The 12,614-nt window shown below is 38.0% G+C and overlaps 3 protein-coding genes across 3 annotated transcripts; 1 reads left to right on the top strand and 2 right to left on the bottom strand.

The window, feature by feature from the left end:
- Positions 1-40: 40 nt before the first annotated feature.
- On the bottom strand, positions 41-6,069 carry LOC103836383 (leucine-rich repeat receptor-like protein kinase PXL1). The gene is made up of 2 exons (XM_009112636.3): positions 2,335-6,069; positions 41-279 (listed from the first exon to the last, which is right to left on the bottom strand). The coding sequence occupies exon 1, from the start codon at positions 5,545-5,547 to the stop codon at positions 2,482-2,484; it is 3,066 nt and encodes a 1,021-aa protein (XP_009110884.1). The 5' UTR covers positions 5,548-6,069; the 3' UTR covers positions 41-279; positions 2,335-2,481.
- Positions 6,070-7,216: 1,147 nt separating this feature from the next.
- LOC103836384 (syntaxin-related protein KNOLLE) lies at positions 7,217-8,988 on the top strand. The gene has a single exon (XM_009112637.3). The coding sequence runs from the start codon at positions 7,984-7,986 to the stop codon at positions 8,896-8,898; it is 915 nt and encodes a 304-aa protein (XP_009110885.1). The 5' UTR covers positions 7,217-7,983; the 3' UTR covers positions 8,899-8,988.
- A 254-nt stretch (positions 8,989-9,242) lies between these two features.
- On the bottom strand, positions 9,243-12,078 carry LOC103836385 (RNA polymerase sigma factor sigB). The gene is made up of 7 exons (XM_009112638.3): positions 11,811-12,078; positions 11,397-11,578; positions 10,735-11,328; positions 10,257-10,487; positions 10,034-10,174; positions 9,761-9,961; positions 9,243-9,671 (listed from the first exon to the last, which is right to left on the bottom strand). The coding sequence occupies exons 1-7, from the start codon at positions 11,887-11,889 to the stop codon at positions 9,387-9,389; spliced, it is 1,713 nt and encodes a 570-aa protein (XP_009110886.2). The 5' UTR covers positions 11,890-12,078; the 3' UTR covers positions 9,243-9,386.
- Between the last annotated feature and the right edge of the window lie 536 nt (positions 12,079-12,614).

Here is a 12,614-nt window from a genome sequence, read left to right on the forward strand (position 1 = left end):
ATCTGTTAAATTTTTTCATGCATTTTAATAGAACACATTAAATTTTTATGATTTTTCATAATTTAAAACTAATAAAAATCTAATAAGTGTAATTAAATTTTTAAAAATTTGCATTTAATTAATAAAACATCCACTGAAAATGTAAAAAATAGAATTTTTTGAAACAAAATTTTTCTTTTCGGTACCAAAAACAAAATGTTTGTTCATATTATTTACAACTTTAGTCTCTTATTAATTTCACAGTAAATACAATTCCTGCAGCCACTTAACAAAGAGGACCTATTAGGGAAAAGTGCCAATTTCGACCCAAACTATTTCAGTCGTGCCAAATACGACCCGAACAATTGATCAGTGCCAAATACGACCTCAACTCAATTATAATTCAAAAAAACTACCCGAATTTCTTAAAACGTGCCTAAATCTACATTGACTCTAACAGAAGTTAGTCAACCGTTAACAAGATAAAACGACGTCGTTTGATATACGAGGAAAAGTGCCAATTTCGACCCCAACACTCTCAATCGTGCCAAATAAGACCCGAACAAATGGTCAGTGCCAAAAACGACCTCAACTCAATTATAATTTAAAAAAAAATTATCCAATTTTTTCTAAAACGTGTCTAAATCTCCATCAACTCTAACAGAAGTTAATCAACTTTTAACAAAGATAAGACGATGTTGTTTTGATATATGTATTTTTTTAAAAAATATGTTCATTTCGGGATTCAAATCCGTGTTGGGATATCCTTTTAAAGGGGCACACTAACAACTAGACTAAAATAATTTTTTGAAATATTATTACAAATTGAAATTCTCCATTATATAAACTACTATTCTTGTTCATCTTATCCAATTTAAAACTTTGGTGATTGCTTTATATATTTTAATTATTGTTTAATTTGTCTAATATTTTGTACAACATATCTTAGTGAAAGAAAGGTAAAAGGCCTCTTAAAATTTTTGAACAAAATATCAAAATATATAATATCAACTTTGAAAACTAAAAAAAATTTCCACTTAATTTTAAAAATTAAAAATAATTTATATAAGAAAATTGTATAAATAAATTCAAAGTTGTAAGCATATTTAAGATCGTATAATAATAAATATTTTATTATATATATTTTAGTAAGATATAATTTTATTAAAGATATGATAAATAAGAAAAACACGTTAATGTATTTATATAAATCAGAACAAATTGTCACCAAAATTTTAAATTGGATAAGATGAAGAATAATAATAGTTTATATAATTTCAAATTTGTAATAGTATTTAAAAAGTTACTTTTATCTAGTTGTTAGTGTGCCCATTTAAAAGGGTATCACAACATGGTTTTAAAATTCCATAAAATACTATTAATTTGAAATTTTAAAAATTATTATCTTCATCTTATCCATTTAAAATTTTGGTGACAATTTTTGATTTATAAAATACATTAAATTTGAAATTATATAATAAAATTATTCTTATCTTAAATATAAATTAACTAAAAATAAATAATAAAATATTTATTATTATACGATCTTAAATATGCTTACAACTTTGAATTTATTTATACAATTTTCTTATATAAATTATTTTTAATTTTTAAAATTAAGTGGGAATTTTTTTTAGTTTTCAAAGTTGATATTATATATTTTGATATTTTGTTCAAAAATGTTAAAAGGCCTTTTACCTTTCTTTCACTAAGATATGTTGTACAAAATATTAGACAAATTAAACAATAACTAAAATATATAAAGCAATCACCAAAGTTTTAAATTGGATAAGATGAACAAGAATAGTAGTTTATATAATGGAGAATTTCAATTTGTAATAATATTTCAAAAAATTATTTTAGTCTAGTTGTTAGTGTGCCCCTTTAAAAGGATATCCCAGCACGGATTTGAATTCCGAAATGAACATATTTTTAAAAAAAATACATATATCAAAACAACATCGTCTTATCTTTGTTAAAAGTTGATTAACTTCTGTTAGAGTTAATGTAGATTTAGACACGTTTTAGAAAAAATTGGATAATTTTTTTTTAAATTATAATTGAGTTGAGGTCGTTTTTGGCACTGACCATTTGTTCGGGTCTTATTTGGCACGATTGAGAGTGTTGGGGTCGAAATTGGCACTTTTCCTCGTATATCAAACGACGTCGTTTTATCTTGTTAACGGTTGACTAACTTCTGTTAGAGTCAATGTAGATTTAGGCACGTTTTAAGAAGTTCGGATAGTTTTTTTGAATTATAATTGAGTTGAGGTCGTATTTGGCACTGATCAATTGTTCGGGTCGTATTTGGCACGAATGAAATAGTTTGGGTCGAAATTGGCACTTTTCCCGGACCTATTACAACTCGAATGATGATGTCACATTGTCTTCAACAGGCCTAATATGGGCTCGATTCAGTAAAAAAGAAGAAGGAAGTAAATCAAATACAACGGGCCCAAAACTATCGCAATGACAAAACTACCCTTTCCCGCCTCCGTCTTCCTAAATCAACCCCACCACCGGCGAGTTTCTAAAAACCGGCAAATCTCCTCCATGACTCACACTCTTCCGCCGCGGTTTCGCCTCCGCGAGCATCGTCATCACATCCCTAATCGACGGCCTATCCCTCGGAAGCTTCGCGGTACACAAAAGCGCGATCCTCAGCGCCAAAAGCATCTCCTCAATCACATGCCTACACTCTCCAGCAACACTCGGATCAAGCACCTCCTCCAACCCCTCCCCCTTCTTCACCTTCCTCCTAATCCACTCCACCACATCAATCGACTCCTCGAACGACGGATCTATCGGCATCTTCCCCGTCACCAGCTCGAGCATCACCACACCAAGACTGTATATATCACTCTTCTCGTCAATCTTCAACGCGTAACCGTACTCGGGAGCTATGTACCCGTACGATCCCGCCACCATGGAGACCGTCTCGTTCTTGTGCAGCATCATCTTCGCCAATCCGAAGTCCGCGATCCTCGCTTCGAGGCTCGAGTCCAGCAATATGTTGTTCGATTTAATATCTCTGTGGATGATCGGAGGGTAACAGTCGTTGTGCAGGTAGTTGAGTCCCTGCACAACTCCAACGGCCACGTTGTAGCGCGATAACCAATCTCTTAACAAGAATTTGTTATCGTCTTTTGAATGTAACGCCGTGCCTAAGTTGCCGTTAGGCATGAACTCGTATACCATCATCACTTCTCTCTCGTTGTGAATGTACCCGAGGATTTTTACAATGTTGCGGTGTCTGAGGTTGCCTAGGAGGTTTACTTCTTTGAGAATGTCGTCGTCATCTTCGTCTTGAATACTATGATGATGATTGTCTTCGATATCTGGTGATGGTGACCTCCAAAGTTTTTTAACCGCTACTGTTAGTAACGGCCGTCGCATGACTTCTGCTTTGTAGACTATCCCCATGGCTCCCATTCCGATTATGTTTGTTTCTTTGATGTGTGATAAGATGTCCCCCGCTGTGAAGGATAGTCTCTGGAAGGCCACGAGTCGCCACGGCCATTCCTGTTGAGGCTGTTTGCAGAAGAGGTACTCTCTGGCGAAGTTGCTGTAGAGATCCCATCTTCTGTATACCCATCTCCCTGCCAAGAAGATTATTCCGAGAGACAAGATTACTGCTGTTCCGACTATGAACCCGAAGATTGCATGATGCAAGTGGATTCTATTTCTCCCGGGGTTTGCTGACAAAGCTAGGCTCTTTGAGCAAGGAGGTAGAACTCCACCGCATAAGTTATCGTTTCCCACGAGGTCGTTTGGGTTTATGGCTGCGAAGAGACCGTTCGAAGGAACGGGGCCTGTGAGTTTGTTGAATGACACGTTCAGCATCTCCAGCGTTGGTGAGGCTCCCAAGCTCGGCGGTATGTTCCCCGTTAGAGAGTTGTTCGAGAGGTCGAGTACAGCCAACATGTGCATCCCGGCTAAGGCCTGAGGGATCTCTCCTACCAAGTCGTTGCTCTTGAGGTTTAGACTCACGAGTTTCTCAAAGGAAGCGATCCTCTCCGGGATTTGGCCTGAGAAACGGTTGAAGGAAAGGTCGAGGACGGACAGAGAAGGACGGTCTTGAATCTGGTTAGGGATGTTTCCATTGAAGCTGTTATGCGAGGCGATGAAAGTTTGGAGGTTAGGACTTGAGAAAATGGAGTAAGGTAGGGAGGAGAGATGGTTAAAGGATATGTCTATGAACGAGAGTGATTTAGATGATGTTATATCATCTGGGACTTGACCGGTGAGGTTGTTTTTCGCTAGCTCTAGATGCTGAAGCATTGGTAAGTCACCTGAGCCAGCTGGGATTGGTCCAGAGATGAGATTTTTCTGGATTCGGACACGGACCAAACTCGGACACGAGAAGATGTCCTCTGGAATCTGTCCTGAGAACGAGTTGTTGAAGAGAATGAGCTTTGTGAGGTTTCTGTAATAGCACAATCCGGATGGGATGTCTCCTGTTAGCTTGTTTGACGAGACGTCTAGCCATTTCAACGGCGAGCTCTTGCCGAGATCCGCCGGTAAGGAGCCCGCCAGAGAGTTTTGCCACAGCTCGAGAACCTCGAGGTGTGGCAACTCAGCGATCTTCGAGGGAATGGTTCCCGTGAGTTGATTCCTCATCAGATTCAGAAGCTGGAGACTCTTCAGCTCAGCTATTTCTCTAGGTATCTCTCCTGTGATCTGGTTATCAGAGAGATCAAGAAACACCAGAGAAGTGATGTTACCTACTTCTCGAGGAATCTTCCCCGTGAGACGGTTCTGGTAGAGGTAAACCGTTGTAAGCTGTTTCAGCTGTCCCAAGGAAGATGGAATAGGGCCAGTGAGGTTCCCGACAGCCAAATCTAGGTACTGGAGGCTCCTCAGCTTCCCAAACTCTTCTGGAATCTCGCCAGTGAAGCCGTTGTAACCGAGAATGATTGTCTCCAAGGAAGAGAGCTCACCGATCACTTTCGGTAGCTTTCCGCTCAAGTTATTACCCGAAAGACCGAGAAACTTCAGCTTCTTGAGACTCTTGAAAGAAGAAGGCACTGAGCCTTCAAAGTAACCTCCACGAAAGTCCAAAACCTCGAGTGTAGTCGCGTTGCCGAGATCTTCAGGGAGAAACCCGGAGAAATTGTTGCTCGAGGCGTTGACGTGTGTAAGACCAGTGGCTGTTCCCAGACCGTAAGGGAAGGTTCCAAAGAAGCTGTTCACACTCACGTCGAAGACTTTCAAGGAAGTGAGGTTAGAGAGAGATTTAGGAAGAGAGCACTCAAACGCATTGTTGCTGAGATCAAGGACTGTTAGAGAAGAGAAGCTCTGAATCTGATCTGAGATGTTTCCACTGAGATTCATGCTGGGGAGAAGAAGCTTAGCTACAAAGCCATTTTGATCACAGTGAACTCCGGTCCAGCGACAATGAACAGACTCTGTAGCATTCTCAGGGCGCTTCCAGTCTTGGAGATTGTTAGAAGGATCAAACAGGTCTGACTTGATGGCCAACAAGATCTCTTGTTCTTGAAATGTTTCAGACAAAACAAGAGAGGAAGTAATGTAACAGAAGAGGAAGAAAAGTTGAGTTATCGTCATTGTTTTTCTCTTCTTCACTTTTTTGGCTAAGCTTATGGCATTTGGAAGCCAAATGGTGCAACTGAGATTGAAAGGTCCACAAGCGAAGAGTTGATAACAGGAGAGAGTGGAAACCAAAAGCTGGAAAACAATGATTAAGTCAGAATCTTAATTTATTTTAATCTCTCTCAATTATTTTATCATGATTGTGTTTCTTTTTTTCCATCGGTGGAATTTTATACATATAATAGTTAGGTTTTGTGTATTTTTAACATATAAGATGGTACGATTTATCTCATATATGTGTTGCTGATCTGTATAGACATCAAACAATAAAGTGCTGATAAAAGGAGATTAAAATAATGATCGTGGGATCTTGGGTTTGCAAACAGCTAATCATAAGACACTGAGTGACTTGTAAAGCTTTGTCCTCATTAGGGATTAGTGGGACAGTGAGACATGGCCAGAGAATGTGTCTCGCTTAGTGCTCTACTTTAGCTATTTTCATTTCTATTAATAGATCAGTCAAAATAAAAACTATCACCTTCTAGAAATTAACTCCACCTCACGTCTGAATTTTGACACTAATGATGTTTTTTTACATGTGTTTAATTTTCACAAACACATAAATGTTACTTTCATGGAACAATGCTGATAAATCATTTTTAAGTCAACGTAACGTACCTCTTGGTCATCTTAAAGTTGTGAGTAAATGCATCATCAGACATGGTCCGTTTGATTTTATGCTCATAAAGGCAGGGTCCTGTACATGGTCCGGTTGATTTTATGATCATAGAGTGCACAAGTGGTCGATCATGCTTACTACGGCCTTTCGATATATACTTCGAATATACATCCACCACGTTAGATGATACTCCTACTTTCTTTGTTGCTTCAATCCATTTGTTGTTGATGGTTTTCTAAACATGTTTTGCTATGTATTGAATGTATTTACCATACCTTAAATAACTGCAATACAATGATTTTATCAAGATGTGGGACTTTTCAAGGAGATTAAAGGCTGGTGTGTGATTGTTTCACGAATCCGTTTAATCTTTCATTAGCCGGGAGAATGTTTTCTTAATTTCCGTATGCCGTCAAAAAAAACTCACATGGTACGATATGAGGGTCTTGAGAGAATCTTCCCACGTTGTTAGAACATAATTAAAGACAAATAAGAAAGTTCATTGCCAAGTTGCAAATAGGAACGTCCCATAACACTTCCGTGCATGTTAACACAGTTATGCACTTTAATTATTGCAAACATGTACATTATGTTTTACTAAACACAAACTTTATGATATATTGTGTACTTGAATTTAATTTTCGGTTTCTTTTCTAAATTATATTCATTTGATCTTAAGGCATTTGAGGTCTATCATATATACATATATGGGGTTTTGCGTATGCCCGGTCAAGGAGCTTTATCAACTATATGCATTTAGAGCTAAAAGCAGACAAGTGAACGATCATTATCGACCGTGTAAAAGTATAAACTTTTTTTTGTTGTAATTGTGCAAGTTAGATGGACAGTAGCTATCGAATTAATTAGTTGCAATTTTTGTCCTGTGAAACATCCTCTATTATTCTAGAAAGAAAAGTAATTGCACAAACCTAACTTTATAATATGCCACTTAGGATTTCACATGCACCCATATGGGCCTTTTTATCATAATTACATTTTTAAAAAAATATATGAAAATACTGAAAGGAATAACAACAATCCTAAACATGATATGATAGGTTACATCGCATTATTAATATGTACTATCATGATGAGATCATAATTTAGAGAGAGGTAGGGTGAAGCTGGAGTCCATGTGCTAAGAGCTTTCCAATTTTCTTCACTTTAGTTTACTTTTGTATGTGGTTTGGTTTTATTTTGATTTTCAGAAAATAACCAAAAAAAAATCTTTTAAGAAACAGAAATGACTGAATATATTTACTGAAATAATAAATGTTTAATATGTGAAATCATACTGAAACAGTTATCCTTTTAAGCAAAAATAATCCATTTTTTACAAATGTGTGAATATGAAGTAGACCATTCTATATTTTGGTTTGGGAGAATCGAACCAAACCGAAGAGGACCAACATTCCAGTATGTAATTTAAACCGCCTAAACAAATTGTAACCCGGTTCCACACAATAAGAAAGACATAGAAAAAAAAGCCCAAGTAAAGTGGGTAACAAACACGAAAAGCCCAATTTCACAATAATAAAGCATTAAATCATACACGTAATTACAGTGTAGTCCCTCTATTATTTTTCCGTTACGAATTCTCCACAAATAAAGTTCTCTTAATTAAAAAAAAGGAAAGATAGCCGTTGGAGAAGAAGAAGAAGACGAAGACACTAACGGCTATTTTTTCATCTGAGCTTATTATAGAAGCTTCATCACTTATCTCTCTTCTCTCAAACTCTCACATTCCTTGAGCAGAGAATCTCAGATCTAAGATGAACGATCTAATGACGAAGTCGTTCACGAGCTACGTCGACCTAAAGAAAGCAGCGATGAAGGATCTAGAATCAGGCCCCGCCGATCTCGAGATGACGAACAAAACCGACGAGAACCTCTCCTCGTTCCTCGAAGAAGCCGAGAAAGTCAAATCGGAGATGTCCTTGATCGAGGCCGCGCTCTCTCGGATCTCGCGCTACAACGACGAGAGCAAATCCGCGCACAGATCCGAATCCATGAAGTCTCTCCGCAACAAGATCTCCAACGAGATCGTCTCCGGTTTACGCAAAGCCAAATCGATTAAATCGAACCTCGAGGAGATGGACAGAGCGAACCGGGAGATTAAACGGTTATCCGGAACAACTCCGGTTTACAGAAGCAGAGTGACTGTAACCAACGGTTTAAGAAAAAAATTAAAAGAAGTGATGATGGAGTTTCAGGAGCTAAGGCAGAGGATGATGAGTGAGTATAAAGAGACCGTTGAGAGACGGTACTTCACCGTCACTGGAGAGAGACCTGACGAGGAGATGATTGAGAAGATCGTTACTGATGGAGGGGAAGAGTTTCTAACTAGAGCCATTCAGGAGCATGGGAGAGGGAAGGTGTTGGAGACGGTTGTTGAGATTCAGGACAGGTACGACGCGGCGAAAGAGATTGAGAAGAGTTTGTTGGAGCTTCACCAGGTGTTTTTGGATATGGCTGTGATGGTTGAAGCCCAAGGGGAGCAGATGGATGAGATTGAGCATCATGTGGTGAACGCGGGTCATTATGTTAAGGATGGGGCTAAGGAGCTTAAGACGGCGAAGAATCATCAGAGAAGTAGTAGGAAATGGATGTGTGTTGGTGTTATTGTGTTGCTTTTGATCATTCTTGTTGTTATCATCCCTATCGTTACTAGTTTCACCTCTTCTTGAGAGAGACATGATGACTTAGTTGTTTGTTTTGTGCCTAAAGGATGTCTTAATCCTTGCTTTGTTGTGTTTGTGATTCAAACTATTATGCAATGATGAATGTTACCTTATATCAATGTTCTAATAATCGTTAGGCGGTGGTTAGACGGTTTATAGAAAATTATTGTTTAAGCGGGCGTATAAGACCAATATTTTAAGCGTTTTTTTTTTAAATGGGTTTGAAAAACTCGTTTCGTCGTGATCAATGTTCTAAAATCATTAGGCACTGGTTAGGCGGTTTATAAAGAATTATTGTTTAAACGGGGGTATATAGGACCAATTTTTAAGTATTTTAAAAAAAAAATCGGTTTGAAAAACTCGTTTCCTCTATACCTTATTTTCCAACTAGGTGGGCGACTAGACCCGCCTAAACCGATTTTTAGAACAATGCCTTATATGATTGTGAAATTGAATTTATATGCACAAAAACATTAATCAGCAAATGGTAAAAGTTACTGTGAAACTAAGTATTGCTGCAAATGATTGTTTCTCTTCTTGTTCTTGAGTTTCCTGAAGGCAGAGGACTCGATCTGCCTCACTCTCTCACGGCTCACACCCATCGTCTCGCCAATCTCTTGCAACGTCTTCATCCTCCCATCTTCCATCCCAAATCTCCAGCGTATCACCTGCTTCTCCCTCGTGCTCAACGAGTCCAACACTTTGTCCAAGTCCTCCCTCATGAACTGCTTTATCAGAATATCCTCTGATGTTTCCGCTTCAGGATCTGATATCACTTCCTGCATTCACATTTACTGTCTTAAGCAAAACAAGAAGAAGACTATTATATACTATGTATGGTGTGTGTTATGTCAGGAGGAGGACAAACCGAAGGTTTGAGGTTTAGATTGATTCCGATCTTCTGGTCTAACGACCTTGGAGGCTTAGGGGCGAGTAGAACAGCCATGAGGCGTTTCATCGACAGTCCTGTGGCTTCTGCAACTTCTTCGTTCTTTGGTTGCTGACCTGTTTCACTGTACAGTTGCTTTCTTGCCTCTTTCACTCTGTATGTTGCTTCCACCATGTGAAACTGCCCAAATCATTGTATGATCAGACAAGAACCAGACTTTTGTTTAAACATTTGGGGAATGAGACTACTTACAGGCAGTCTTATCATTCTGGACTGATCAGAGAGAGACTTGCGTACTGCTTGCTTGATCCACCAATGCGCATAAGTTGAAAATTTAAAACCCTTTGTTGCATCGAACTTCTCTGCCCCCCTCACAAGCCCTCTGCATCCTTCCTGTGATGCATTTTCTATATTTATCACTTCTCTCAATACTGATGTAGTTAACTACAAAAGATAAGGATCTAAGAACTCGAACCTGGACAAGATCTTGGAGGTTCATCCCAGCTCCTTGATAGTTCTTGGCAATCGAAATGACTAGACGAATGTTGCTTTTAATCATTCTGTCCTTGCACTGTGTGCCGTGATTTATACGTTTTCTTAAAGTCTTTTGATCAACTCCAGCAGCAGAAGCCCATTGTCCAAAGGTTGGCTGATGGCCGCAACGCTCAGTCAGCTCTACTTGAAGCCTTTCCAGCTTCAGAAGGTCCTAAATCACAAACCCCACAAAGTTTATGATCAAGAAACCACAATAAAAAAGATACCAAACAAGAATGTCAAGGTAGTCTATTTTTCATATAAATTCAAATGTATAATTTGGATTACACCATCTACCATTAGTTTCATCACTCTCTAACATTTCTAAAGATTTTCCAAACATTGTTTTTCCCTAGAATCTAGAACATTAAGAAGATTAGGAAGTGGCTAGTTTATAGGTTGGAAGATCAGAGACAAACCTGTATTCCTTCAGAGAGCTCTGTTTCTTCTCTGGCAGTGAGAAGCTTTGAACTGCTAGTTGTCATCCTTAGATAACGCAAAGGATCATTATGGTCAATCTCCTGTGAAGCAACACGTTTCTTTCTAGAGCTGGAACTAGTCTTCACAGAAGACTGCATACATGATGCAGTCTTCTCTAGCCCTTTTGCCCTCCTAGCTTTCCTTTCGGTTTGGCGTGTAGATCTCACTAAAACCTCCTCCTCTAAAGGCTCAGCTTCTTCCTTTTCTGATTCTAAATCATGAGAAGACTCTTTGTTACAGTCAGGTTGTGCAGGTGGTGATATGATTCTATCACTCACAACTCCACTGTCTGAAACCGCTAGGTGTCCCAATATGCCAGCACGTTCCTTCTCCGTAAACTGATCCCACTTGGACCGTTTCTCCCCGGCGGCCGTTGATGAATTTAATAGTTTCGTGCTGTGACTATTTCTAAACAACGTGGCATCTTTCGCAACTTTGACAGCGGCTTTAGCAAGAGCCACTGCTTCAGCTGCTGCTGCAGCAACTACTGCTTCATCGCTTGTGAGAAGTGTTTCAGCGTCTAAATACTTCGCCTAGAAATACAATGAAGTTGTCAATAATCTTGCTGAACCATTTGGCAAACATAATTAAATATAATGACCTCAGTGGAAGGACCAATGGTTCCTGTATAAGTCCATTGCCTGTCTGATACTCTTGGATTTGAATCAGTACCAAAAGAAGGTAGTCTAATCTTCGCCACATCAAGAACGGAAGTTAATAACGGCGGTGAAGTGGATACTGCACATTGTGGTTGGAAGAAGACTGTACCCTTATTGTGTTTTGCTGCACATTTAAGACATAACAAGTATCTTTAAAACGTCGTCGTTTTTGTGATCTATAATCCCTACCAACTAGAAATTAGATTTGGCTACTGTTCAGACAGAGCTTGGTACAATCAGAACCATAGAGACTAAACCTTACACACCTTCCAAATCAAGCCTACCTTAATATTTTGGAGAGGTTTAATATTAACATGAGAATGTAAATGAGAGAGAATAGGAAGAGAATTACTTACAGACAGAGTGAGAGGTTCTGAATTGGATAGAGAAAGAATCAGGAGGGCACTTGAACTGAGGAAGAAGACAAGAAGACATGCTCTTTTCCGGCTAAACTCGAAAGCTATGTCTGACCATTGAAGGCCGTTTAAGAGATTGCAGAGAGAGAGAGAGGGGAAGGTGCGAGAAAACTGGTGATGGGGATGAAGACGAGGAATGGATAATGAGCTTGTCAAAGGGTTGACTCTTCTGCTTCACCTTTGTTCATTAAACTTTCGGAGTTGTTTGGGCCTTAACTTAGCCCGTTTGGTTATTAAACCTTCAGTTTAGGCCCAATCTCATAGGGATCATTACATAGTATTTTGATTTCTAGTCAAATTTTAACATTATTGTATTAAATTGGTAAATTTAATAGACTACAAAAATATTGAAGATATAAGGAATAAGCTAGATTTTGACACGCTCTATAAAAGCGCGGGATAATTTTTTTGGTTTTAAAGTAACAACATTTTTTAATTAGAATTTTAACATTTGATTTTAGATGTCTTTAATTTTTTTTGTGAATAGAATTTATTAAATCATATGTTAAAATAAAAATTATTTAAAAATTTACATTTAAAAATATACATTTAATCAATATATATATGTTTGTCGGAGCGGATTGGATATTCGGTTCTTAAAATTTTAGTATTTGTGATTTGATTTATTTTTAATGGATATTGATTTTTTAGTATTTGCTTTGCTGTAAAACTTTACTGATATCTGGTTTTTTTGGATTGAATCAAATTTAACAGATAAAATGTCCAGCTCCTATGTATCTCCAT

Source organism: Brassica rapa, chromosome A08 (assembly GCF_000309985.2).
Source record: "Brassica rapa cultivar Chiifu-401-42 chromosome A08, CAAS_Brap_v3.01, whole genome shotgun sequence".
In the NCBI taxonomy this organism is placed as follows: Eukaryota; Viridiplantae; Streptophyta; class Magnoliopsida; order Brassicales; family Brassicaceae; genus Brassica; species Brassica rapa.